At 39.8% G+C, this 25,920-nt stretch overlaps 1 protein-coding gene across 1 annotated transcript in view; it reads right to left on the bottom strand.

Annotated features, from left to right (window-relative positions):
• The window catches only part of NARS2 (asparaginyl-tRNA synthetase 2, mitochondrial), a 146,963-nt gene that overhangs the window by 6,880 nt on the left and 114,163 nt on the right, over positions 1-25,920 (bottom strand). Inside the window, exons 10-12 of the mRNA XM_025358164.1 lie at positions 23,607-23,673; positions 20,576-20,713; positions 797-894 (exon numbers count right to left, since the gene is read on the bottom strand). Coding sequence (XP_025213949.1) covers positions 797-894; positions 20,576-20,713; positions 23,607-23,673 — 303 coding nt within the window. The remainder of the gene's footprint in view (positions 1-796; positions 895-20,575; positions 20,714-23,606; positions 23,674-25,920) is intronic.

The raw sequence follows: 25,920 nt of genomic DNA on the forward strand, positions 1-25,920 counted from the left end.
GGCTTTTCCAGGTTACTATGAAACCCAGTACTATCTGGAGAGAATGAGGCATACAGACATAGTAAAAGTCTTTTTTTTTTTTTTTTTTTTTAAGTCTGGCAGTACTTTTACTAAAGTAGAAATCATGGAAAACAGGTATGGTTAGTTTAGGCAGTCATTATGGCATACACATGTATATGTAGGAGCGGCAGTTCAATTAGAAACGCAATTCCTTACTCCCCGTCTCTGAAACATTCTCTATGTGTTTATAGATTTATTTCCCAGTTCTCAAACAGCAAGTTAAACTTAATCAAATAGCTAAATCAAGACCCCTACATAGAAGAGAATCTGAGGAAGTGAAATGTGCTTATTCTAAATACTATCTGACTAGTTTTCTTTCCCCAACTTCATCCTTTCCCTGGCTCAGAGTCTGTCTTTATGTCTCTACAGAAGTCTGCCAATCATAATTGAGAGTAAATAAAGAATACAGATAAGATAAAAATGTAGGACAAGCTTTAAGGGGGAACTCTCTCTTCTCATTTTATTATTAACTTTTTAAATAGCTACTTTCCACAGGGAAAGGTACGTAAAAATAGTGGGCAAATATCACTGTGGGTTTTTCATGTAAGAGTTCCATTCCTGAAGAAAGGGAAGCTCAGAGATAAATTAACAACTTGCTCAAGGACACAGAGAATCTGAGATCCAGTTCTGTCAGGCACTGAGGCCCAGGGTCTTCACTCTGTTACTACGCAATGACCACCTCTGAGCGCCTTATGCTCAGTTTCTAAACTGTGTTTCTTTTAGGTCTGACCATTACCTGGCTAAGCGCTCCTCTAAGAAATGGTATCGTTCTTCTCTGAGGCCTCCTCCAAAGAGTTCCCCAACTCCAGGAACCAGAAGATCAACAGCAGCAACCTAGGAAAAAAAAATTATTAGCATTATATTTTCAGGCGATTCCAACAGTCAGTTTCTGAAGCAAGTAAACGTTTAACATTTTGGCAATGGCTAACTACCTACCAGAATCTTACTGACTACATACAATTACAAGTGGACAATTTCCTCTCTTTTGCACCATTTGTGTGGTATACTTAACAAAAATGTATTTTCTTTATAAATGTGACAGAAATGTTAATTATAAAAATGTGGAAAGTGTTAAAAATTATGAAACATTAAAAATCACCTATCACCACCAGAAACAATTACATTTTTGTGGATTTCCTTTCATATTTTTTCTCTTATACATTTAAAAAGTATAATTACAGATAAAAACTTACCACTTATCTTACCAAATATACAAACTAATATTTTTCCTATATTAGTAAAAATACTTCACGTTGTTTTAATAGCTTTAATGTTTAATAGTTTATTGATTGGAATTGTAATTTTTTAACTGCTTTCCTTTTTAGTTAAACATTTAAGGTGTATTTTTGTCTGTTTTCTCTTATAACGTGGCAATGAAGAGTTTAATTTGTAGTATTGCTATTAGGACATATAAAATAAATTCTGATTATTAATCAAAGAAGTACAAAATTAAAAGAACAAGATACCATTCTGGAGTTATCAAATGGAGATGACAGCCGGGCACAGTAGCTCATGCCTGTAATCCTAGCACTTTGGGAGACTCAGGTGAGCAGACTGCCTGAGCTCAGAAGTTCAAGACCACCTTGCGGGCAACAAGGTACAACCCCCATCCCTACTAAAACACAAAAAATTAACTGGGCTTGGTGGTGCATGTCTGTAATCCCAGCTACTTGGGAGGTCGAGGCAGGAGAATTGCTTGAACCCAGGAGGTGGAGGTTGCAGTGACCCAAGATTGCACCACTGCACTCTAGCTTGGGCCACAGAGCGAGACTCCGTCTCAAAAAAAAAAAAAGAAAAAAAAAAGTTATAAGAAGATAATATATCCGAAAAACTAAGTCTGAAAGAAAAAACATAGGCAAATAAGATCAACAATACAGATAACAGAATGGATAAACCAATACGCTCATATAACTGATACAACCTTTCTGGTCAGCAATTTGGCAACAGATAACCAAACGCCTGAAAAATGCAATACGTTTTGACTCAGCAAGCAGTTCAAGGAACCTATCCTAAGAAAATCAGAGATGCAAAAAAAGATTAACACGCAGGATGTTTGGCATTACTTATGACAAAAAGTTCAAATGTACATCAACAGACTATCAGATACATTTTAGAAAAAAGACTATCATCTACATAATGAGATGTTGTGTTGCTACTGTGATGAGATTACAGGTATTTTAGAATTGTTTTCCTCTTTTATTTGTATTTTCTTACAAAATTAGTAATATTTAATTCTTCAGGCTGGGTGCAGTGGCTCACGCCTGTAATCCCAACACTTTGGGAAGTCAAGGTGGGCGGATCACCTGAGGTCAGGCGTTTGAGACCAGCCTGGCTGACCTAGTGAAACCCCCTCTCTGCCAAAAATACAAAAATGAGCCAGGTACAGTGGCGCATGCCTGTAGTCCCGGCTGTTCCGGAGGCACGAGGAATTGCTTAAACCCGTGAGGTGGAGGTTGCAGTGAGCCAAGATCATGCCACTGTACTCCAGCCTGGATGACAGAGTGAGATTTTGTCTGCCCCCCCAAAAAATAATTAAAAAAAAATTTTTTTTAATGTTTATTTGTGGCTGGGCATGGTGGCATGTGCTTGTAGTCCTGGCTACTTAGGAAGCTGAGGTGGGAAGACTGCTTGAGGCCAGGAATTCGAGACTAGCCTGGACAACACAGCAAGACTCTGTCCCTACAAAATAATTTAAAAATGTTTATTTGCAGCTGGGTGTGGTGGTGCATGACTGTGGTCCCAGCTACTTGTCAAGCTGAGGCAGGAAGATCACTTGAGCCCAGGAGTTCGAAGTTGCAGTGAATCATGATCATACCACCTGTACTCTAGTCTAGGTGACCGGCAAGACCTTGTCTCCAAAAAAAAAAAAAAAAAAAAAAAAAAAAAAATTGCTATCTGTATTATTTTGTGACTTTCCTGTCTTTTGGGCAGGTAGACATTTTTAAGCCCAAGAACCTGAAGGCACAAAACTAAGATTTAGTGTAACAAATGAAAAATGAGGAATCTATAAAACACATTTTAATCTTTAAATGTCACATTACCTTATAAACATTTTTAAAACTTTACCTCACTCTGCCATTAAGCTATCCCCTTCCCAGTTTTGATTTAGAAACTTTTGATTGATATATACTCTACGAATAATCAACATTANTACCTCCCGGGTTCACGCCATTCTCCCGCCTCAGCCTCCGAGTAGCTGGGACTACAGGCGCCCGCCACCACGCCCGGCTAGTTTTTTGTATTTTTAGTAGAGACGGGGTTTCACCATGTTAGCCAGGATGGTCTCGATCTCCTGACCTCGTGATCCACCCGCCTCGGCCTCCCAAAGTGCTGGGATTACAGGCTTGAGCCACCGCGCCCGGCCACCTTATAAACATTTTTAAAACTTTACCTCACTCTGCCATTAAGCTATCCCCTTCCCAGTTTTGATTTAGAAACTTTTGATTGATATATACTCTACGAATAATCAACATTAATAAAGAATAATTCAAGAATCTGCCCCCAATGCTGTACACCTTATCCTCATTCCTATCATTAAAGAGAAAAACCTCAGCTCTGATCCTCATCACTAGGCTGAATCAGAATGAGCGAGAACAGCTACACAATTAATATGGCTGAGCTCTAATCAGGACCCTGCAGTTATTCTTTCTGTCCTCAGAGCAAGGAGAAAGTCTGGTATCTTTATTTCCTCATGTCTTGCTTTGAGATATGGCTAAAATATGACAGGAGTTGAGAGACACGTGGTAAAAATTTTGTTCTTTTCTTACCTTCAATCCAGAGTGTTAAATTTACAATTATAGGCAATCAACTTTGGAAGAGAATAGTCAACCAGCGGCTCTCTGGCCTCTGCTTGAAAATATTTAAAGCCCGAGAAACAGTAGCCTTGAAACAGAGCATTCCATCCTTGTTTAGCTCTAAAATTAACTCAAAATGGATTAAAGATTTAAATATAAGATCTGAAATCGGCCGGGTGCGGTGGCTCAAGCCTGTAATCCTAGCACCTTGGGAGGCCGAGACGGGCGGATCATGAGGTCAGGAGATCAAGACCATCCTGGCTAACCCGGTGAAACCCCGTCTCTACTTAAAAAATACAAAAAACTAGCCGGGTGAGGTGGCGGGCGCCTGTAGTCCCAGCTACTCGGGAGGCTGAGGCAGGAGAATGGCATAAACCCGGGAGGCGGAGCTTGCAGTGAGCTGAGATCCGGCCACTGCACTCCAGCCTGGGCGACAGAGCGAGACAACGTCTCAAAAAAAAAAAAAAAAAAAAAAAAAAATCTGAAATCATAAAACTGCTAGAAATAAATATAGGCCGGGCGCGGTGGCTCATACCTGTAATCCCAGCACTTTGGGAGGCCGAGGTGGGCGGATCACAAGGTCAGGAGATTGAGACCATCCTGGCGAACATGGTGAAACCCCGTTTCTACTAAAAATACAAAAAATTAGCTGGGCATGGTAGCGGGCGCCTGTAGTCCCAGCTACTCGAGAGGCTGAGGCAGGAGAATGGTGTGAACCCGGGAGGTGGAGGTTGCAGCGAGCCGAGACAGCGCCACTGCACTCCAGTCTGGGTGACAGAGCCAGACTTTGTCTCAAAAAAAAAAAAAAAAAAAAAGAGAAAAAGTTCTATGACATTGGTCTGGGCAATGATTTCTTTTTGGAGATGACTCCAAAAGCAGACAACCAAAGCAAAACCAGACAAATGAGATGGTATCAAACTAAAAAGCTTCTGCACAGCAAAGGAAACAATTAACAAAGTGAAGAGACAACTCAAAGAATGGGAGAAAATATTTGCAAACCATACATCTTATAAGGGGTTAATACCCCAAATATATAAGAAAATATATAAGGAACTCATACAACTCAACAAGAAAATAACGTGATTAAAAAAAGGTAAAGGAATCTGAACAGACATTTCTAAAAAAAAAAAAAAAGAAAAAAGAAAAAAAAACCACACAAATGACTAATAGGTACAAGAAAAAATGCTCAACATCACTAATTATTAAGAAAATGAAAATTAAAACCACACTGAGCTATCACTTCACACCTGTTAGAATGTGGTTTTTTTTTTTCCTTCCTACATTTATATTTTTAAATAGAGATGGGGTCTCGCTATGTTGCTTAGGCTGGACTTGAACTCCTGGGTTCAGGCGATCTCCTGCCTCAGCCTTCTGAGTAGCTGGGATTACAGGCACATGCCACCACCACACCCAGTTTTGAATGGCTTTTATAAAAAGATGAAAAATAAGTTTGGAGAGAAAAGGAACTCTTATACGCCGCTGGTGGGAATGTAAATTAGTACAGCCATTATGAGAAATGGTATGGAAGTTCCTCAAAAACCTCAAAACAGAACACACACCTCAGCAATCCCACTTCTGGGTACATATATCCAAAGGAATAGAAATCAGTATGTCGGTGGTGATATCTGCACTCTAACGTTCACTGCAGCATTATTCACAATAGTAAAGACACGGAAACAACCCAGGTGCCCATCAACAGATGAATGGACAAATATTGTAATGGACAATAAAATACTATTTATACATAATAAAATACTATTCAGCCTTAAGAAGGGTGGTAAATCCAGTCACTTGTGACACATGGATGAATCCAGAGGATATTGTGCTAAGTGAAATACGCCAACCACAGAAAGACAAATACCACATGATTTCACTTACATGTGGAAACTAATAAGCTGAACGAATAGAAATAGATAAAAGAATGATGGTTACCAGAGACTGCAGTGGAAAGGAAGGGAATGAAGAGTTGCTGATCAAAGGGTACAAAGTTTCAGATAGACAGAGGAATGAGTTATTAACCAAAAGGTGCAAAATTTCAGGCAGAAGAATAGATTATGAGATATATTACATACAAGGTGACTATAGTCAACAATATGTATTATATATTTTAAAATAACTAAGTGTAAATTTCAAATGTCTCACCATAAAAATGATAGGTAAGTCAGGTGAAGGATGTGCTAATTAGTTTGATTTAATCATACCACATTGTATACACATATCAAAACAGTATGTTATACCCCATAACGTTAGAGTGTTGCTTATACCCACTATATACATGAAACACTTGTCAGAACAAGACAAAACAAAAACAAACAAAAAAAGAAGGGATAGGCATATTCAAAATCTATCATTTTTAAGGTTTCAAAATAGGAGTGATTCCATGGGACAAGGGTGGGTAGTAATCACTTTTTTTTTTTTTTTGAGATGGAGTCTCGCTCTGTAGCCCAGGCTGCAGTACAGCAGCTCACTGCAACCTCTGCCTCAGCTTCCAGAGTAGCTGGGATTATAGGCACGTGCCACCGTGCCCAGCTAATTTTTGTATTTTTAGTAGAGACAGGGTTTCACCACGTTGGCCATGTTGGTCTTGAACTCCTGACCTCGTGATCCGCCCGCCACATCCTCCCAAAAGTGCTGGGATTACAGGTGTGAGCCACTGCGCCTGGCAGTAATCACTTTTGATACTGTGAGTACACGTAAAGCTTAAAGCCAAGGCTAGAAAGGTCTACTGCCTCAAAAAGATGCTGGAGAATCAGAGACTATGGAATAACCGGAAGAAGGCAGTTCAGATGAGGCTGGTGGTCAGTGATGATGAAGATGAGGCAATCCTTGGTTAGATGTTCTGCTTTCTCTGTAGTTCATGAGCATCAAATGAGAGATGTACTTGTTGCTGGATCTTGCTGCTAAGACAAATAAAACAAACAAAAGCCCTCTGGGGCTTTTTGCATGCAGATCTAAATCATGTTAATTTTGGATCTTAATTCTTTTAACGCTATGTTTACAGGAATATAAAAGACTCATATTTATCTTTGATTATAAACGTCCTTTGAGTTCAGGAGAGAATTCACTGTGTAACCACACTGACTTTAGACTTTTCTGTCTGGCTTTTATTTATCTGGAATATCTGCAATTGCATAGTTATAGTTGTGTAACTGGAAGTTTCTAAACCTTTTGAGTCACCTTAAATTTTTTTTTTTTTTTTTTTTTAGATGGAATCTCACTCCGTCACCCAGGCAGGAGTGCAGTGGCGTGATCTCTGCTCACTGCAAGCTCACGCCATTTTCCTGCCTCAGTCTCCCGAGTAGCTGGGACTACAGGCACCCACTACCACGCTGGCTAATTTTTTTATTTTTTTTTTATTTTTTTTTTATTTATTTTTTTTTTTTTGAGACGGAGTTTCGCTCTGTCGCCCAGGCTGGAGTGCAGTGGCCGGATCTCAGCTCACTACAAGCTCCGCCTCCCGGGTTCACGCCATTCTCCTGCCTCAGCCTCCCGAGTAGCTGGGACTACAGGCGCCTGCCACCTCGCCCGGCTAGTTTTTTGTACTTTTTTAGTAGAGACGGGGTTTCACCATATTAACCAGGATGGTCTCGATCTCCTGACCTCGTGATCCGCCCGTCTCGGCCTCCCAAAGTGCTGGGATTACAGGCTTGAGCCACCGCGCCCGGCCTAATTTTTTTATTTTTAGTAGAGACAGGGCTTCACCGTGTTAGCCAGGATGGTCTTGATCTCCTAACCTCATGATCCGCCTGCCTTGGCCTCCCAAAGTGCTGGGATTACAGCCGTGAGATACCGCGCCCAGCTGAGTTGCCTTAAAAATCTTATGCCATGGTAGGATAGCTACAGTAAAAAAAAAAAAAAAAAAAAATTTCTCCCAAACTTGCCTTCCTATTTTCCAGTGTACCTAACTGGTTATGCACAACTATTGCTGCACTTGCTATTATAAAATTAAGGTGATAGTGGTTGTATTAGTCAGGATAGGCTAGGCTGAGCTATAGTCACAAACAACCCCAGAAGCTTACAACCAGGTTTCTCAATCTCAGCATTAATAACATTTTTAACCAGATACTTCTTTGTTGTGGAGGCCTGAACTGTGCACTGTGGGATATTTAGCAGCATAACTGGCCTCTACCCACTATATGCCAGTGGTACTCCCCTAGTTGTGACAACCAAAAACATCTTCAGACATTGCCAAATTGGTGAAGAAGGAGGGGAACGTAATAATCCCTGGTTGAGAACCACTAGTTTAAAACAATGAATGACTTTTTAAAAACATATGCCACATGTCCATCCTGGTCTAAAATTGATAGAATAATCTCTTTCTAGAGTACTGTTGGTCTTGGGGCAGACAGGCAGAAGAGCATGGATGACTATGTACTCAAAGCATTTGTACAGAAGCAACGTATGTATGCCACTTCTCACATTCCTTGACCAATGCAAGTCATATGAGTCAGGTCACATCAATGGGACAGGGAAGCATAATTGCCACTGGGGAAGAAGCAGAAACTATATGTGCACATACAACAGTTTTCCATGTTGCTTTTTCCTCATCTACGTGGACTCTTAAACTTCTACCCTCCCAAACAATCCTTCAATGTTAATTAGAATTAAAGGCAGAACAGTAGTTCCCGTTATTTTCTTCCTCTGTACTCTGGGAGATAAACTAATCAGTATGAAAGAACTTATCAAAATAGGCTATTTTCACTGAATAAAAATTTTAGAAGACATCTGAATAGAGTCCCACATCACTATTATATTTTTACTTGGTACTAATTTTGTGGTATGCAGGAGGAACACATTTCATCTTTGTTCTTTCTTTGCTTACATGGTCTGAAAATTCACATTCTCTCCAGTGAGTCAATTTCCTATGTTTCCTTGACAAGAGTGCAAGTTGCTTCCCCTGATATCTGTACCTTCTGAGCAAAGCATTTCTTTGCAATGCCTCATAATTATTTTAGGACCAAATGGTACTATTTCTTTTTCAACAAGGTCAGGTGAACCTCTGAAGAAAAGCCCACAAAAGCCTTGTGTGTTTTTTTCCCCCGCCGAGACTGGGTCTCACTCTGTCGCCCGGGCTGGAATGAAGTAGTGTGACCTCAGCTCACTGCAACCTCCGCCTCTCAGGTTCAAGTGATTCTCCTGCCAAGGCCTCCCAAGCAGCTGGGATTACAGGTGTGTGCCACCACGCCTGGCTAATTTTTGTAGCCAGTTTTGTAGGTAATTTTTGTAGTAGAGATGGGGTTTCACCATGTTGGGCAGGCAGGCCTCTAACTCCTGACCTCAAGTGACCTGCCCACCTGGGCCTCCAAAGTGCTGGGATTACAGGCGTGAGCCACTGTGTCCAGCCCTTGTTGTCTTTTCTTCCTCCATGTAACATTCTTCTTTTCTCTTTTACTTCAGGTTTAGTTTCCCTTCCACCATATCAGATTCTAATACTTCCTGTTTTTCTTTTATAACTATATCCTCTTACCTAGCTAAAGATTCTGCACACTCTCTGAGAAGTTATAATACAGCAGAGTATTCTTCAATTACAAATGAAGACACATTTTGAATATACAGAGTGTACTTTCTTCGGGTATATCAAAAATACTGCATTCTCTAGAGATCACTAGAACAATTCCCTCAAATTTTCATACTTTTTGGTTAGGATTGAAATTCCAGGTAGAATTCTTCTCCTTGCATCTCCCCCTGGTAACGACTGGGCTAGTTACCAGAAAAACTACCTATTTCTCCTGGGTTCTACTAGAGATAAAAGGTACATAAAGATATAATACAAACACACAGGCAATTACACAAATTTTTTGGAGAAGTAATGACAAAAACTTGATTGTGTGTTTCCCAAGTTACTGGGAGGCGGTTAAGAGTGCAAGCAGGTTGGAAACAAGAAAGTTGGCATTTGCTGGTGATGATAACTTGCCTTTATGGGCTGGCAGGTCTGTGGTTTACGGGAGGCTGAGACTAGCTTAAAGAGCCAAGGACAATGAAGACATGAGGAATTAACTTTGATTAGGGAAAGTGGGGAGGGTTCATCGATAAATAAAAAGTGCTGCAGTAGAGATCAGATTTTATCATAGCTAACCATAAAGCATTAGGTGCTACAAGAAAAATACAGATAAAGTACTACAAATAATCATATAGCCCATGATCACTATCAAAAGCACAGATATTGATTGTCTACTAATGGTTCTTCCAGCCAATTCCAGTGTGCTTTTAGAGTACTGCAAAGGTGACTGTGAAATTGAGCTACCGTCAATACCCACTTTCTGCCCATTTGGCTGTTGCATGCCAGGCTCTCCAAATAGGTGGACTCTATAGCACATCTTAAGCAAGCTGAAGCACATCATCTTTGCCCTGGGAGATGAGCTGCAAGCTTTTGAACATCCTGTTAGGAAGTATCCATATCTTTTAATTAGATGACCAAACACATACTTATTTATTCCTGTAAGTTTCATCTATGATTCTTTTTAATTAAAAAATATTAAAAAAAAATTTTTTTTGAGATGGAGTCTCACTCTGTTGCTAGGCTGGAGTATAGTGGTGCGATCCCAGCTCACTGCAACCTCCGCCTCCCATGTTCAAGCGATTCTCCTGCCTCAGCCTCCCAAGTAGCTGGGATTACAGGTGTGTGCCACCACGCCCAGCTAATTTTTTATATTTTTAGTAGAGATGGGGTTTTACCATGTTGGCCAGGCTGGTCTCGATCTCTTGACCTTGTGATCCACCCGCCTCGGCCTCCTAAAGTGCTGGGATTACAGACGTAAGCCACCGTGCCTGGCTGATTTTTTTTTTTTTTTTTGCCACTCTGCCACTCAGGTTGCAGTGGTATGAGTGTGGCTCAATGCCGCCTTGACCTGCCAGGCTCAAGCAATCCTCCTAACTCAGCCTCTCTGAGTAGCAAGGATTACAGGTGCAGGTCACCACAGCAGGCTATTTTATTTTTTTTGTACAGACAGGGTCTCAATTTGTTGCTCACACTGGTCTCAAACTCCTAGGCTCAAGTGATCATCCTGCTTCTACCTCCCAAAGTGCTGGGATGACAGGCATAAGTCACCACGCCCAGCTCTATGATTATTTCTAAGCAACACAGGTGATAAATAATGGCATAGGACCCTTCAAAATAATTCAGCCTTCCTATATTACTCTTTTTCTTGGAACTTCAATTAACCACAGCCAAAAATCAGCCATGAACTTGAATTTTTGAAAGTCCTTCTCAACGGACAATCACCTGTACTTTATGGAAAAAGATACGGTTCAAAGAGAAAGGAAAGTAGGACCAGAAAATACATAGTATATCTGTAGGTCTGGTGGTTACTGGGAGTAATGAGTTATATAATGAACAGGAACCAGAACTAAATCTACCATTAAGGAATTCACTGGTTGCACTGCGAAACTTCTTCCAAGTTGACCAAATCTGAGCACTTTTGCAACCAAAAATCTCTATTGTTTCTATGCATCGCTGGGAGATTTGAATTAAGGAGGACTTTAGCTCTGCTGACCTTTTACTTTCCTACACAGGTAACAATGGAGACAACAGATCATTTTCCTAAGCTTTCCCTAATTCCTCTATTCCTTAACAAAACCAATTCCACTTTGGGAACATCTTGTAGGCCCAGAATGCTCTCTGACACATCTTCCTCCACTTAGTATGAGTTTTGATTCTGCTTAAGTCACACAGCTGCAGTGGCATGCTGTCTAGAAATAGTTTATGCTGGTATTCAAGCTGAACAAACCCTGATTTCTATTTATGACACTCCCTTCTGACTCTTTGATTCCAATCAATGCACTGAAAATAAAACTCAGACCCTGAATAAAAAAAAAAAACACAGGCTAGATGGGAACAAGGCTTACAATACATAACCTTTACAATACATACACAATGCTAAAGTTGAAAGAGGGAGAAAGTTTAATGTCCCTTCCTCTGCTACCTCTCTTCCTACCTATCTCAGTATTTTTAAATATTGATGAAAACCACAAATTGAACGCCTCCTTATTCAGTTTCTCACAGGCTGTTACTAACAATGGGGCAAGGTTATACACTAGTATCAGAAGAAAAAGAATGTTCCACAAACCATAGGAAACATGTTTGTGGTTTTTGCTGTAACTGATGAAAATACATAGTATTTTGGCCCTAAAAACAAACTAGGTACAATTAGAAAAGAGGGCTTTCCAGATGTGATGGTGAAGAGATGCAGATGGGCTGCAGGCAACAATGACTGAAAATGGACTTTGGCTACTATAATGACTAGCCAGTTTTACTACTGCTGCTGTCTAGAAGAGGCAAAAGTCTTACATTTTGCAAAGATACTACCAATGGTTTCAAAGGAATGGAATTCTTACCTTGCTCCCAAACATGTATTCCCTTTCCCTCATGGTCAAGACAGATTTACCACATTACTTCCTTCCTTAGGGAGCTCTAAATTTCAACTGAACCAGAAGAAAACATCAGTTGAGAACTCACAAAGGTTCACGTATGAGTTCCTCCACTTGAGAGAAGACAACATTTCTGTGAACACCACCAGTCTACTTTTTATAATTAAAGTATGACGCATGGGAATCACTTGTGACTCCTCTCTCTTCCTTTTCTTTCTAGTTTATTTCATAGACTGATATGGTTTGGATATTTGTGCCCTCTCAATTTCATGTGGAAATGTGACCCCCCAATGTTGGAAGTAGGGTCCAGGGGCAGGCGCTGATCATGGGGGTAGGCTCTGATCATGGGGGTAGGCTCCTCATGAATGGCATTGTGCCATTCCCATGGTAATGGGCTCTTGCTCTATTAGTTCACATGAGAGCTGGTTGTTTAAAACAGACTGACATCTCTTCCCTTCTTTCTTGCTCTCTGTTTGGCCATGTGACATGCCTATTCCCTCTTTGCCTTTTTGTCATGAGTAAAAGCTTCCTGAGGCCACACCAGAAGCTAAGATGTTGATGCCATTCTTGTATAGTCTACAGAACCACGAGCCAAATAAAGCTCTTTGTTTTATAAATTTACCAAGTCTCAGGTTTTCTTTTTTTTTTTTTTTTTTTTTTGAGACATAGTCTCATTCTGTCCCCTGGGCTGGAGTGCAGTGGTGTGATCTCAGCTCACTGCAAACTCCACTTTCTGGGTTCAAGCGATTCTCCTGCCTCAGCCTCCCAAGTAGCTGGGATTACAGGCACCCGCCACTACACCCAGCTTATTTTTTGTATTTTCAGTAGAGATGGGTTTTCACCATGTTGGCCAGGCTGGTCTCGAACTCCTGCCCTTGTGATTCGCCTGCCTTGGCCTCCCAAAGTGCTGGGATTAGAAGCGTGAGCTACCGTGCCCTGCCAGTCTCGGGTATTTTTTATAGCAATTTAGAGCAACTCTATTTTACTAAAATGGACTAACACAGAGACCACTGTTTATTCCTTCAGAATGTTTTAGTTTCACTTCTTCCTCTGCATTTTCACTGTTGAGATTATAAGCAAAAGTCCCATAACTATGTTACTTGTCTTTAATTTCCCCCTTCCCCAATCTATCCTGTGTGTCAGGTTAATTTTTTCATCTGCCATTATCTTAAAAGACATACAATGCCTCTCTATTTTTACTGGATAAAGCCCAAGCTATCTTTAACACTCCAGTCTCTCCATAATTGTTTCTATCTTGTCTAGCCATCTTTATCACCCAATAATTCCTTATTCCATTATTTTTATACACAGAATTTTAATTTTTAAAGCAATTTTATAAACATTTGTTCATCTGATTTCCACAACAAACCCAAGATGACACAAGTGTGTAATTCCCTTTTAAAGTAAACTTCAAGTATAACGTATGTGTAAAAAGTACACAAATAACTAGTATACAGTTCTATAAATTTTCACAAACACACCATGAAGCACCATACGGATCAATAAATTGAACAGTAGTAGAACCCCAAAAAAGTCCTCCTAAGGTGTTTTTTAGTTACTACCCCTACCAAAAGTAACCTCTTTCCTGACCTCTATCACCAGAGGGTGGTTCTGTCAATTTTTGAACTTTCTAGAAATAGTATCATACAGTATATACTATTCTGTGTCTGGTTTCTTTTACTCAAAGTACGTTTGTGAGATTCATTATGGTGATACATGCAGCAATAGTTTGTTTATTGGCAATTCTCTTCATTGGTGTATCTGCTGGTTTGAGGCTCCAGCAGTTTTGATGTAGGTCAGTTCATTAACTCCAGCCCAGGAAAATTCATGACACACCTCTTGGTTGAGTACTTATTCTCACTGCTGAATAGTGTCCCATTACATAAATATGCTACAATCTAGTTATTTATTCTACCGTTCTTGGTTTAGTTTTCCCCCCATTTTTAACCTATTACAAACAGTGTTGCTGTGAATAGTCCTGTACATATTTTAGGGCATTCATGTACATATTTTGAGAGAAACAGCTGGATCATAGAATATGCATATATTCAGCTTGAGTAGATATTGCCTAATAGTTTCCAAAGTGATTGCACCAAATTATACTTCTACCAGCAGCACAGGAGAGTTGTATTCCTAACATTGTCACCAACAGCTGGAATCACAGGCTTTTTCATCTTATCTATTCTAGCTGGTACATAGTGGTGTCTTTCTGTTATTTTAATTTGCATTTCCCTATCAACAAATGAGATTGACTATGATCCCCTGAGAATACTGAGGACAAGAAAGATCAAGTGGTATATCCAGGAACAAAACCCAAGTTTCTTGGCTATAAGTCCACAGCTCTTCCTGCCAACCCACACAAACTCTTCACTCCCAGAAAGATAAAGATTCTAATGAAGCTGCCATACATGCTGTATTTCTGCCTTCCTAAAACACAGCTATATACTTTTCATATATTACTTGATTTAATCCTCACAACTCCATAAAATATTATGGTCTCATTTTTATAGATCAGGAAATTAAGACACAAAGAGATTAGGTGGCATATTTAAGATCACACAGTTTAAAATTCAGAGTTGGGACTTGAACCCAAGAGTGTCTAATTCTATAGCCACTAGACTTTCCTTCATGCCATTTTGCTACCACTCACAAAATTAAAGATGCTTTTTAGCTTCCCAGCAAATTCACAGCAGATCAACTCACTACTCACTACTCGTCGATAGTGTGTCTTAAACTTTGTTGGATTTGATTCATTAATCCATTCATCCATCCACCACATGGATACTAGGTGTCCACATGTCCCAGGCATTACACTAGGAATACACTGATGAGTGAAAAAGAAGTTGATATGGTTTGGGTAAGTGTCCCCACCCAAATCTCATCTTGAATTGTACTTCCATAATTCCCACTTGTGGGAGGGAGCTGGTGGGAGATAACTGAATCATGGGGACACTTTCCCCCATACTGTTCTCGTGGTAGTGAATCAGTCTAAGGAGATCTGATGGTGGTTTGTTTTTTTTTTTTTTTTTTTTGAGATGGAGTCTCGCTCTGTTGCCCAGGCTGGACTGCAGTGGTGTGATCTCAGCTCACTGCAACTCTGCCTCCTGGGTTCAAGCAATTCTCCTGTCTCAGCCTCCCGAGTAGCTGGGACTACAGGTGCCTGCCACCACACCCACCTAATTTTTGTATTTTTAGTAGAGATGGGGTTTCACCTTGTTGGTCAGGCTGGTCTCGAACTCCTGACCTCAGGTAATCCACCAGCCTTGGCCTCCCAAAGTGCTGGGATTATAGGCGTGAGTCACTGTGTTGGCCAATCTGATGGTTTTCTTGCTGTTCTTGTTTTTGAGACAGAGTTTCGCTCTTGTTGCCCAGGCTGGAGCACAATGATGCAATCTCGGCTTACTGCAACCTCTCCCTCCAAGGTTCAAGCGATTCTCCTGCCTCAGCCTCCCGAGTAGCTGGGATTACAGGTGTGCATCACCACGCCCGGCTAATTTTGTATTTTCAGTAGAGACAGAGTTTCTCCATGTTGGTCAGGCTGGTCTTGAACCCCCTACCTCAGATGATCTGCCCGCCTCGGCCTCCCAAAGTGCTGGGATTACAGGTGTGAGCCACCATGCCCAGATGATCGGATGGTTTTATAAAGGGTTTCTGCTTTCACTTCTCTCTCATTATCTCTTGCTGCTGCCATGTAAGATGTGCCTTTCACTTTCTGCCATGATTTTGAGGCCTCCCCAGCCATGTGGAACTGTGAGTCCATTAAACCTCTTTTTCTTTCCAGTCTTGGGTATGTCTTTATCAGCAGCATGAAAATGGACTAATACAGAAGTCCTCACTTTTTTTTGACATAGAGGAAAAGGTCATTAATTAAATAGTCATGCACACAGATGTAAAATTACAACTGTTAAAGGTTATGATGGATTAAGAGTTAGTATCTCTGGGTGTGAAACTTAACATGGTAAGACTGTAGCATCTAATGGGGTCTCTGACTCAGACTAGAGGGTCAAGAAAGGTTTCTCTGAGGAAATGGTGATTGAGTATAAATATCAGTAAGTAAAATTATTTAGATGAAGACTGTTCTAGATTGAAGGAACAATATAAGCAAAGAGTCTGAGGTGACAGAAAGCACTGCATGTCTGAAGACACAGAAGAAGGGTGGTGTTAGGAGAGAACAAAGTGGAGCCCCACGGTACAACAGACCAGAGAAGGAGATGCAGCCACATTCTACTGGGCATTGTAGGTGACATAAAGGATTTTGGCTTTTATCCTAGGAGCAAAGGAGGCCACTGAATGGCTTTAAGAAGAGTGACAACATGATTGGGTTAACTTTTTTTTTTTAAATGGAGATGGAGTCTCATTATGTTTTCCAGGCTGGTCTGGAACTCCTGGGATCAAGTGATCTGTGCACCTCAGGCTCCCAAAGTGCAGGGATTACATGCATGAGCCACTGTGCCCAGCCAGGATTTACATTTCCTAAAAACTCACACTAAAATGGGGAGAACTGATTCAGAAGAGAAAGAATGGATATATGAAGATCAGTTAGGATGCTACTAAAGTAGTCTAGGCAATATCTTAACCTGAAAAGGTAAAAGAGGAAATGAAGAGAAATGAATGGATATGAGAGATATTTAGGAGTGCAAAGCTGACAGAACTTAGTCAATGGAGGAAATGAGAAAGGAAGACTTCTGAGATGACTCAGGTATCTGGCATGTACAATTAGATGAATACAGAATACTGAAAGAAGATCAAATCTGCTGGGAGGAGAGGAGAAATCATAGGTTCAGTTTTGGATGTGTTGCATCTGAGATGCCTTTGAGATATGTAAATGGCAGTCAATGAGGTAGTAGGATATACAGTCAGCCCTCTGTATTCAGAGGTTCTGTATTTGTGGATTCAACCAACAGCAGATTTAAAATATTCAGGAAAAACAAATGAATGGTTGTATCTGTACTTACCATGTACAGGTTTTTTCTTGCCATTATTTCCCTAAACAATACAGTATAACAACTATTTACATAGCATTTACATTGTATTAGGTATTATAAGTAACCTATAAATTATTTAAAGCATACAGGAGGATGTGCATAGGTTATATGCATACCATATCATTTTACATAAGGGACTCAGTATCCTTGAATTTTGGTATCTGACAGGGGGCCAGTGGGTAGGGTATCCTGGAACCAATCCCTGAGGATACTGAGGGAAGAATGTAGATGAGTCTATAGCTCAGAGAATAAGTTTGGATTAGAGATAAAAACTTCTGACAGAATAAACAGTAAGCAATAGACACAGATGAAATAACATGAGGAAAAAAAGACCACCAAGGACTGGGCCTTGAGGAATTCCAACATCTAATGAATAGAAAGAAATGGATAACTCTGTACAGGAGACTAAGAAAGAATAAATGCTGAGAAAGGAGAAAAACAGGGATATTGTGATGTCACAGAAGTCAAGGGAGGAGAGGGTTATAAGAATAACAAAGTCATTAATAATGCTGATTAGCACTGACAGGTCAAGTAAAATAAAGACTTAAAAGTCTGCTGGATTTAATAATATGAAGATCATTACTGATCCTAATAAGAGCTACTTCAGTGGTGTGATGGGGTAGAAACCACAATGAAGTAGGAGTATAGAATGAGTGGGAGAGCTGTGGTGGTAAAAAAAATTCAATACCCATCCTAAAGTTGTTAAGTTTTGTTTAAGAAGCAAAACTTCTGTGCCTGTAATCCAAGCACTTTGGGAGGCCAAAGCGGATGGACTGCCTGAGCGCAACACTGTGAAATCCCGTCTCTACTAAAAAAAAAAAATTAGCCAGGGGTGGTGGCATGCATCTGCAGTCCCAGCTACTTGGCAGGCTGAGGCAGGAGAACTGCTTGAACCCAGGAGACAGAGGTTGCAATGAGCCGAGATCATGCCACTGCTCTCCAGCCTGGGCGACAGAGCGAGACTCTGTCCTTAAAAAAAAAAAAAGAAAAGAAAAAAGAAAAGAAAGAAAGCAAAACTTATTAAGATAACACAGAACACAGACACAATGCTACAGTTTTGCTAATTCTCTAAATGCAACAAAAATTCAAAAAAAGGAAGGCTCAAAGTAGCTGGGTAACCCAGGAAAGTCTTTATAGAGAAGGAAAGTCTTAAGCAGAGTACTTAAGTGCAAAATTGAGTGACTGAAAGATGCTCAATCGAGGGAAATTAAATGAGAAAAATACATGGTGTGTGTGTTGGAGGTGGAGCTGGAATTGGGATAGGCTGGAGTGATGAAAAAAAGCCAAGAGATATAGTTGTCTGTTTTGTAATAAAGGCTCAATACTGAATTATTTAGGACTAGATAATCTAGGTCCTAATGTCTCCTTTTTGCTGCCAACCTGGGGGCCAATTACACTAGAGGGCTGGTAGAAAAAAGAGAATATAAGAATCATAAATCAATTGTGTTGCTCACTAGTTTTAGATGATTCTGTGTGAAAGGTGAGGATGAGTAAAGTGGCTAAAAGGTAATTTTATATTATTTGTGATTTTTAGGCAGTTGGAAGAAGTGGAAAAGAACACAGACTTTATAAAACCGAATCTGCAGTCTAGGAAAAAAATACGTATTTTAAAAATACAGACTTTAGAGCTAGAGGGAATCAGGTGTGAATACTAACTACTTACCACCTATGTAGCTTTGAAAATGCAATTAATCTCTGCATTCCAGTTTTTCACTTATAAAATGGGGAAACAAGCTTCTTAGCAAAGTTGTTTCTGGATTTAGAGATGAGATGGTAGTGCTTGATTCCTAAGCATCTAGTAAACAGTGGCCAATACAGTTGTATTAATACTATATGAGAAAACAGGAAATACAGTCAAACAGATAACCTTGTATACCTAAGAGAGGGACATATGGTTTACTGGTGGGCCTTAATCTACATTTTTTGTAAGTATTTATCCACAAGTTAGTGAAAAGCATCAGACAGTAAAGTGTAGTTTTTGGGCCTATTTTGAAATCAATATAATCTGTCTCATAGACTTTTAAAACTAATAATATTATATATGTAACTATTCATTAAGTATTTAGAAAGTTAAAATATATTCTTACTTTATATTATTGCCAACTTTAAACTTTAATTATTTGTTTTTCAGATAGGGGGCTCCCTCTGTCGCCCAAGCTAGAGCACAGTAACACCATTATGGCTCACTGAAGCCTCGAGTAATTCTCTCACCTCATCCTCTTGAGTAGATAGGACTACAGGTGAACGCCACTACTCCTGGCTAATTTATTTTTTGTTGAGATAGGGTATTCCTATGTTGACCAAGCTGGTCTTGAATCCCTGGTCTCAGCAATTTTCCCACCTTGGACTACCAAAGTGCTGGGATTACAAACATGAGCCACCACACCAGGTCATGTTATAGCTAATTTTGTAAAAACCAAAAGAATAAAAAAGGCAGGCCAGGTGCAGTGGCTCATGCCTGTAATCCAAGAACTTTGGGAGGCTGAGGCAGGCAGATTACCTGAGGTCAGGAGTTTGAGACCAGCCTGGCCAACACAGTGAAACCCTGTCACTACTAAAAAGACAAAAATTTGCTGGGTGTGGCGGCACACGACTATAATCCCAGCTACTCGGGAGGCTGAGGCAGGAGAATCACTTGAACCTGGGAGGCAGAGGTTGCAGTAAGCCAAGATCGCACCATTGTACTCCAGCCTGGATGACAAGAGCGAAATTCTATCTCAAAAAAAAAAAAAAAAGAAAGACAACTATAGTTAAGGGCAAAAAAAGAACACAGGACAAGAAACGGTAAAGACAGGCAAGAAACAGGATAGACAAGACAGGCAGATAGAGAAGAGACAATCAGACAAGAACTAAGACAGGGAAAACCTGGATACCTTCATAGCCCTCCCCTTGCTATTTCTATTTGAGAGTCCAAACCAAAGCAGTCTAAGCCTCCTGCTCTGCCAAACCAGCTTTTCCTTTACCTGACTGTGCCACTGCTGTCATCTCTTGCCCAGCATGCCTTCCCTCCTAGGAGTCTCCTAACCAGTACTTAACCACAGACTAACTAGACTTAGTATAGCCATACAGTGTTCTAGGCCACTTCCTCTCAGTCATTAAAAAACAAAACAAAACGAAACAAAACGAAACGAAACAAAGAACTTGCACCTGCTAAACTAAGAAGAAGACCTTGTGACAGAAATGAGGAAGTATGTTTATAGAACACTGGGATCTTTTTTTGGAATAATTTTTAAGATACGCCTTTGAAAAGCTTTATCATTTTAAGAGATAAAAAGAGTGATAGATGACATTTAAGAAAAGATCCCAAAGGCTAAATGAAAAACCCACCCCAAGAGGACTAGCCCCAATTTATTTAGTATCTCTTCTTACTGTGTGCTGAGGGCCATCTTCATTATCCCTCATGTAGAAAGGCTTGATTGCTAATGGATAATTAATAATGAAGACAGGTATGTTGCCACAGTGCTTCACCAGGTACTTTTCATGTTCAGTTTGTAGATTAATACCCCACTGTAATGAGAAGAAAGAAATGACCAAAAGAGAAGACAGAGGTGAAATATACAATTAAGCACGTGAAAATAACCTGCATCAATTCCAAGGGCTTCATCTTCCTAAGGCTCCATGTGTGGAGCGAGCTGCTAAGGTTACACAGCTGACTAAACCAGAGAGACCTATTTGTTAACAAGAACACCTACAGGCCTGGAAAGATGAAAGCTGAGGCCAGTAGATAAACACTGCTGTCTGTGTCCCCATTGGTCCCCTACCCTCACCTCCCAGGAGCAGATAATACAGCACCTGCGGGAAAACAAAGTCTACTTTACAATGGGATAAAAAATTCTGACTTCAGAATCAGTTTTTAATAGTGCCTTACGCTTCTTCCACAGGAACTGTTCCTAAGTCTTGGGAAATTAAATGACAGAAGATAATAATCCTAATATTGAGCCTATCTTTGGCTAAATGACTTCTCTTGGTGACTTTTTTTTTTTTTTTTTTGAGACAGAGTCTGGCTGTGTCACCCAGGCTGGAGTACAGTGGCACAATCTCGGCTCACTGTAACCTCCGCCTCCCGGGTTCACGTGATTCTCCTGCTTCAGCCTCCCACGTAGCTGGGACTTCAGGCGCCCGCCACCATGCCTGGCTATTTTTTTTTTTTGTATTTTTAGTAGAGATGGGGTTTCACTATGTTGGCCAGGCTGGTCTTGAACTGCTGACCTTGTGATTTGCCCACCTTGGCCTCCCAAAGTGCTGGGATTACAGGTGTGAGCCACAGTGCCCGGCTGGTGACTTCTTTTTAAATAAAAAGAATCAACTCATGTGTGAGATGCTCTTTGATGAATATTTATTAACTCTGTTCAATATATTTATTAAGCAAATACTAATGTGCCTATTAAATTCCAGGTACCATATGATATACTGGATAAAGTGGTAAGAAAAATAGTTATAATCCCTGACTTCATGAAGCTTCCAGCATAGTAGACAAAGAAATGAAAACTTACACAAGAACTGATTATAAATATAACAAGCACAGGTTACTTTTGTAATATATAAAGACCTAACTTAATTGGGATTGAACTGGTACAAGGAACAGTTTAAACACAAAGGTTAACATTATCTTATTACTACCACTTGTTTGGCAATATCTTAGTTATAGGAAAAAAATAACTCAAATAGGAACAAAGAGTTTTGCCTCCAACACTATACACATGCCCACTGACAGATCATGTGGTCTTCTGGACCTGTATCATTGCCAATAAAATAAAAAAGCTTTAGCTGGGGACGGTGGCTCATGCCTTTAATCCCAGCACTTTGGGAAGCTGAGGAGTGCTTGAGCACAGACGCTCGAGACTAGCCTAGGCAACATAACCCTGTCTCTACAAAAAATAAAAAATGAGCCAGGCCTGGTGGCACGCACCTGTAGTCCCATATACTTGGGAGACTGAGTTGGGAGGACTGATGTGAGTCTGGGAGGTGGAATCTGCAGTGAGCCATGTTTGTACCACTGCACTCCAGCCTCGGCAACACAGAGAGATCCTGTCTTTCAATAAATAAATAAATAAATAAATAAATAATAAAATAAAGGAGTTCCTTCACAGAAAGACAGAGTTGTACAATGGTTGTCAGGGGTCTGGGAATGGGGCAAATGAGGGGATACTGATCAAAGTGTACACACTTTCAGTTATAAGACGAACAAGTTCTGGGGATCTAATGTACAGTGTGGGTAGTGACAGACGTGTTAACTAATTTGACTGTAATAATTTATTACACAATGTATACGTGTATCAAATCATCATGCTGTATACCCTGAATATATATAATCTTCTTTTGTTGTTGTTCTTAGAGACAAGGTCTTTCTCTGTCACCTAGGCTGGAGGGCTGCAGTCGATCATGGCTCACTGCAATCTTAAACTCCTAGGCTCAAGCAATCCGCCTACCTCAGCCTCTTAAAGTGTTGGGATTACAGGTGTGAACTATCACACCTGGCCTATACAATCTTTATCAAGTAATTTTTGGGAAAAAAAAAAAAGAATTCTTGGCTGGGTACTGAGGCATGCTCCTATAGTCCCAGTTACTTGGGAGGCTGAAATGGGGGATCCCTTGGGCCCAGGAGTTCAAGATGAGCTCGGGCAACATAATGAGACCTTCATCTCTTAAATATAAAGTTCTTTAAAAGCAAAACAAAACAAAAACACCCCAGTGTTTTCCAGAGTGGCTCACAAACTAAAAGGCTCTATAAAGTTCAACTGAAAAACAAACCTGTTTCTGCAAGCACTAAATCTGGAAAAAGAAAAAAAAAAACCAAAAAACCTGTTTAGTTATGTTGCCTAAATTTATTTGATAATATAACTTCCTTCGTTGGTCATCTTTTAATGTCATTCAGAATATACTTTGGAAAACACAGAATTAGTTGACTTCTACAGTAATATTATTTTTTTTTAAATTCACTTTTTTTTTTTTTTTTTTGGGGTAGAGACAGGGTCTCACTATATTGCCCAGGCTGGTCTTGAACTTTGGGGCTCAAGCAATCTGCCTGCCTTGGCCTCCCAAAGTGCTGGAATTATAGACATGAGCCCCAACAACTGGCCTCTAAAGTAATAGTCTATGATTATCTTTCTTTTTTAGAATTTTCATCTTCTTAAACATGGGATTCTCCTTTATAACCCCTTAGTCACTGCTATTCCAAATGATACAATTTATTTTTATTCTAAATTAATTCTGTTTTAAGTATCTCAACAAGATTGAGCAAATATCAAATAAAATCTGTAAGTCTGTGTACAAATGAGCAAATACCATATTTTGCTAATAACAGAAATAAGATGATTTTGAAGGATTCTTAATAAAGTAAGCTAAAGACAAGAAGGAAGCATTTTCACACACACATATATATATACACACAAAATACTACCTCTGGGGTGAAGGTGAAGTTCTGGGATGCTTGCTTTAAGATCTCCACTGCTTCAGTATAAGAAATGCTGGAGGAAAACAGGATACAAGCAGAGAAAAGTCAATACAATTGGGCTGCTGTTAACTAGTTCATTTTAAAACCAGAAAAAGCCTACTCCTATATCACACTGTGAGGTCATGAGGGAATACTGAATAATCGGGAATTAAGGCTGATCTAATCCTATAAAAGTCAGATCTGCCTGAAAAGAAGTAACCATTCAATAACCATTCAATAACCTCACTCCTCATCTACTTGCAATATACACAGCGAAGCTAGTCACTTAAGCAAGGAAAGATTATTCTCTGAATCCAAGATATGCCAATGCCCTAATAAAACGTATGAAATACTGAGACTACAACAGCAAAAGACTTTCTCCTAAAATTCACGATTAATTCATTTATTTATCCAACAGACATATACTTGGCACCTACTAGGCACTACACATAATTCTAGACACTGCAGATAAAAATAAAGCTCAGGGCCGGGTGCGGTGGCTCACGCCTGTAATCCCAGCACTTTGAGAGGCCGAGGCGGGTGGATCACAAAGTCAGGAGATTGAGACCATCCTGGCTAACACGGTGAAACCCCGTCTCTACTAAAAATGCAAAAAAAAAATTAGCCAGGCGTGGTGGCAGGCACCTGTAGTCCCAGCTACTAGGGAGGCTGAGGCAGGAGAATGGTGTGAATCCAGGAGGCGGAGCTTGCAGTGAGCCGAGATCGCACCACTGCACTCCAGCCTGGGCAACAGAGCGAGACTCCGTTTCAAAAAACAAAAAGAAAACAAAACAAAAAATCTCAGCCTTCATGGAGCCAACGTTCGTGCATGTGTGTGTGTGTGTGTGTGTGTGTGTGTCTGTGAGAGAAAGAAAGAGCGAGAAATGCAGGTGAGGAAAGAGTAGACAGAGCAAACATCAGGTAGCTATTAGTATAATATCTTATAGTATATTAGTATAGTATAGTGTAATATAATAGTGTATTACTAAGATAATCGTAATATATTAGTATAAATGGGTAGCCATTAGTGCTATGAAGAAAAATAAAGTGGAGTAAGAAGACAGAGGGGGTTTGGGGTGCCATTTCAGATATGATGGTCAAGAAAGGCCTAAGTTTCTGACATCTGAACAGAAGTGTGCATCGAGTAAGGAAATGAACCACAGAAGTCTCTTGGGAGGAGTATTCCAGGCAAAAGGAACAACAAGTACAAGGATCTGAAGTGAGAAACAGTTTGGCTTGTTCATGGAACAAAAAGGGCAGTCAGTGTGACTAGAGCATGCTGAACAAGAGGAATCATGCACAGGAAATTACATAAGAAAGGCAGTCAGAAGTCAGATCACATGGAGTCTTTCAGGTCATACTAAGGGCCTGGTAATGTATTCTAAGCATTATAAGACTATTTAGGAAGATACTGATTCTCTCAGCGAGACACCCTCATGCCTAAAGTAAGTCAAAGCAAGTGTTTCTTTTAATTTAACTATGTAAATAGGTAACTTATCTACACAGTTAAAAAAAAAATCAAGATGTATAAAAGAATATACATTTCCCTTCCATTGCGGTTCCAGAGACACCTAGTTCCTTTCCTTTCACACAATCACTGTTACCGGTATTGTGAATATCCCTCGAGAGGATTTTATTTATATAGATATGTAAATAATACACAATCTTCCTTTTTTATAGATGTCATACATATCATACACACTCTTTCACACTTAATTGTACAGAGTAATATACCTTGTAGATCTTTCTGTGTGTATATAAAGAAATTCTTCACTTTTTGTATTATACAATATTCCATTTTGTGGATGTATCATAATTAGTTTAACCAGTGACCTGACATTTCACATTCTAATCTTTTGCTATTATAAAACATGCCTATATATACCCGTTTAATATTATTACAAATAGTTATTATACACTAATTTGTCACATGGCAAAAGTGGAATTGTTAGATGAAAATTTGCAATTTTTATATTTTCTGAAAGGTTTTGCCAAAGATATTGCCCCTTTTATATCAATGTATACTCACCAGTAACATGAAAGTGTCAGTTTGCTTGTAAACTGTAGGTAAAATACTGCATCAGTATGGCTTTTTTTTTTTTTACAAAAAATCTACAAACTTTCTGAAAGACTTTTGAGCTCAAAAAATAATTTATCCAGCACAAACTTATTCTCTGAAGCAAAAATGAAGTTCATATACATAACAACTAACCAGAAAGAGTTGTACCGTGTCATACAGTACAATAAAGCCCCTAAAGCTATGTTTTGAAAGATAGGTTTT

Source organism: Theropithecus gelada, chromosome 14 (assembly GCF_003255815.1).
Source record: "Theropithecus gelada isolate Dixy chromosome 14, Tgel_1.0, whole genome shotgun sequence".
NCBI lineage: Eukaryota > Metazoa > Chordata > Mammalia > Primates > Cercopithecidae > Theropithecus > Theropithecus gelada.